This window comes from Branchiostoma belcheri, unplaced genomic scaffold (genome assembly GCF_001625305.1).
Source record: "Branchiostoma belcheri isolate BF01 breed outbred unplaced genomic scaffold, Haploidv18h27 scaffold83, whole genome shotgun sequence".
Lineage (NCBI taxonomy): Eukaryota > Metazoa > Chordata > Leptocardii > Amphioxiformes > Branchiostomatidae > Branchiostoma > Branchiostoma belcheri.
This window is the reverse complement of record NW_017804498.1, coordinates 811,587-813,134: the sequence shown is the minus strand read 5'-3', so window position 1 is coordinate 813,134 and position 1,548 is coordinate 811,587. Positions and strand designations below refer to the sequence as shown.

At 36.6% G+C, this 1,548-nt stretch overlaps 1 protein-coding gene across 1 annotated transcript in view; it reads right to left on the bottom strand.

Moving 5' to 3' along the window:
• The window catches only part of LOC109486745 (ultraviolet-B receptor UVR8-like), a 5,180-nt gene that overhangs the window by 1,989 nt on the left and 1,643 nt on the right, over window positions 1-1,548 (bottom strand). Inside the window, exon 3 of the mRNA XM_019790632.1 lies at window positions 656-762. Coding sequence (XP_019646191.1) covers window positions 656-762 — 107 coding nt within the window. The remainder of the gene's footprint in view (window positions 1-655; window positions 763-1,548) is intronic.

Genomic DNA, 1,548 nt, shown 5'->3' with positions numbered 1-1,548 from the left:
TGGTACAAGTACATGCATGTTCAAAGCATTGTTACAATGTTCACCATTCTCCTCAATCCTATTGTTTCATATGGTTTTTCCAAGTAGAATACAGGGTTCTCACCAGATTTTTTCACAGTGTAGGGGTCAGTGACGTACAGAAGGGCAACTTTCTGTGGCACAAGCCACACATTGAGTCCACAAAACATGCATGCAGTAGGGAATGTAGTGTTCTCCGAGAAAACTCATGAACCTGAGGCACTTTTCAATCAGAGAAGTTTGCACAAATAGCTACCGTTATCAATTATGGATGGAATAAACACTAGTTCATCTTAATTCAGGATGTTATATAATTTTTGTAGTTATGTTATCTATCTCGGTGGAACGAAACATGTTTCTATAATTGAATATAATAACAATAACTATGAGAAGGCACGCTCAACACATGTACGGTACGTATGGATTACTGAAGAACTTCTTAATCTGCTCATATTCATACAAAAACTGACAATGAAAATGCTGGCTTAAGGTTACAAGTATCAGTAGTTCTTGGGAAATAATGTGTGATCACATACAGTAGTCATAAGACAATAATTCACACCTGTGACAGTACTATAAACTGCATTTGTTTCCACAAAGTTTCATTGCCATTGTTTTCTCAAAGCTCAGTTCCTACCAGGAACTGAGCTTTGACTGTTTGAGAAGCTAGCCAGGACTTTGAGGTGGCCCAGTGTGGTCTGCTTTCTGGTATCCACAGTTCAGCTGTATGTTGACGTCTGGCACCTGTGACAGGAAGAGGGAAGAATGTCAAATCATGCACCAGCTTCAAGCTTCTTGTACTTAGAGTTAAACATAAACCTGGCATCAAAATCAACCTGAACAAACATAATTACTTAAGATACCAGTACTGTCAATTCTTGTGCAAAAAAAAAAAAAAACTTCCTGGCTTACAGTGACCCTGGCTGGTTTAAATACAAACTAGTCTAGTATGTTGACTCTGTTGCTCCTATGGTACAAGTACTATTGTAAGAAAACTAAGATATATAGGCTAGGCCTGTTTCATTGTATTTTTTCACTTGCCTACTTCAATGACTTACATGCAGACATACATACATGTTTTGAATATGAAAATCAAAGATTTCAGACAGTGGGGCTAATCATGAGTTTCAGTTTCTACAAATAAAACAGAGTAATAATAATATAATGCACATGTAATAATTCTGTCATGCAAGGAGATGATATATAGTGATCAAAAAACCTAGTAACTAATGATCACTTGATGGTCCATGAATTATGTTTACATCAATCAGCACAATAAGCAAATTGAAGAACAGTTACAAAAGTATGTCTGAATCTGATGCTTTTCCATGACCCGTGGTGAAGATTTTGCAAACACTGATGTGATAATTGTAAATGTGTAACAGTAGCCTTCATTTACTCCCCTCTCTCTGTATAGGAGTAAGGAAATTTAAGTGCAGCAATTTATCAGCATGATCTTCCTAGATACGCAACAAATAAAACCTTTGGCAGATACCACTACAGTCAAAATCAGGGTTGACCGTTAAATAA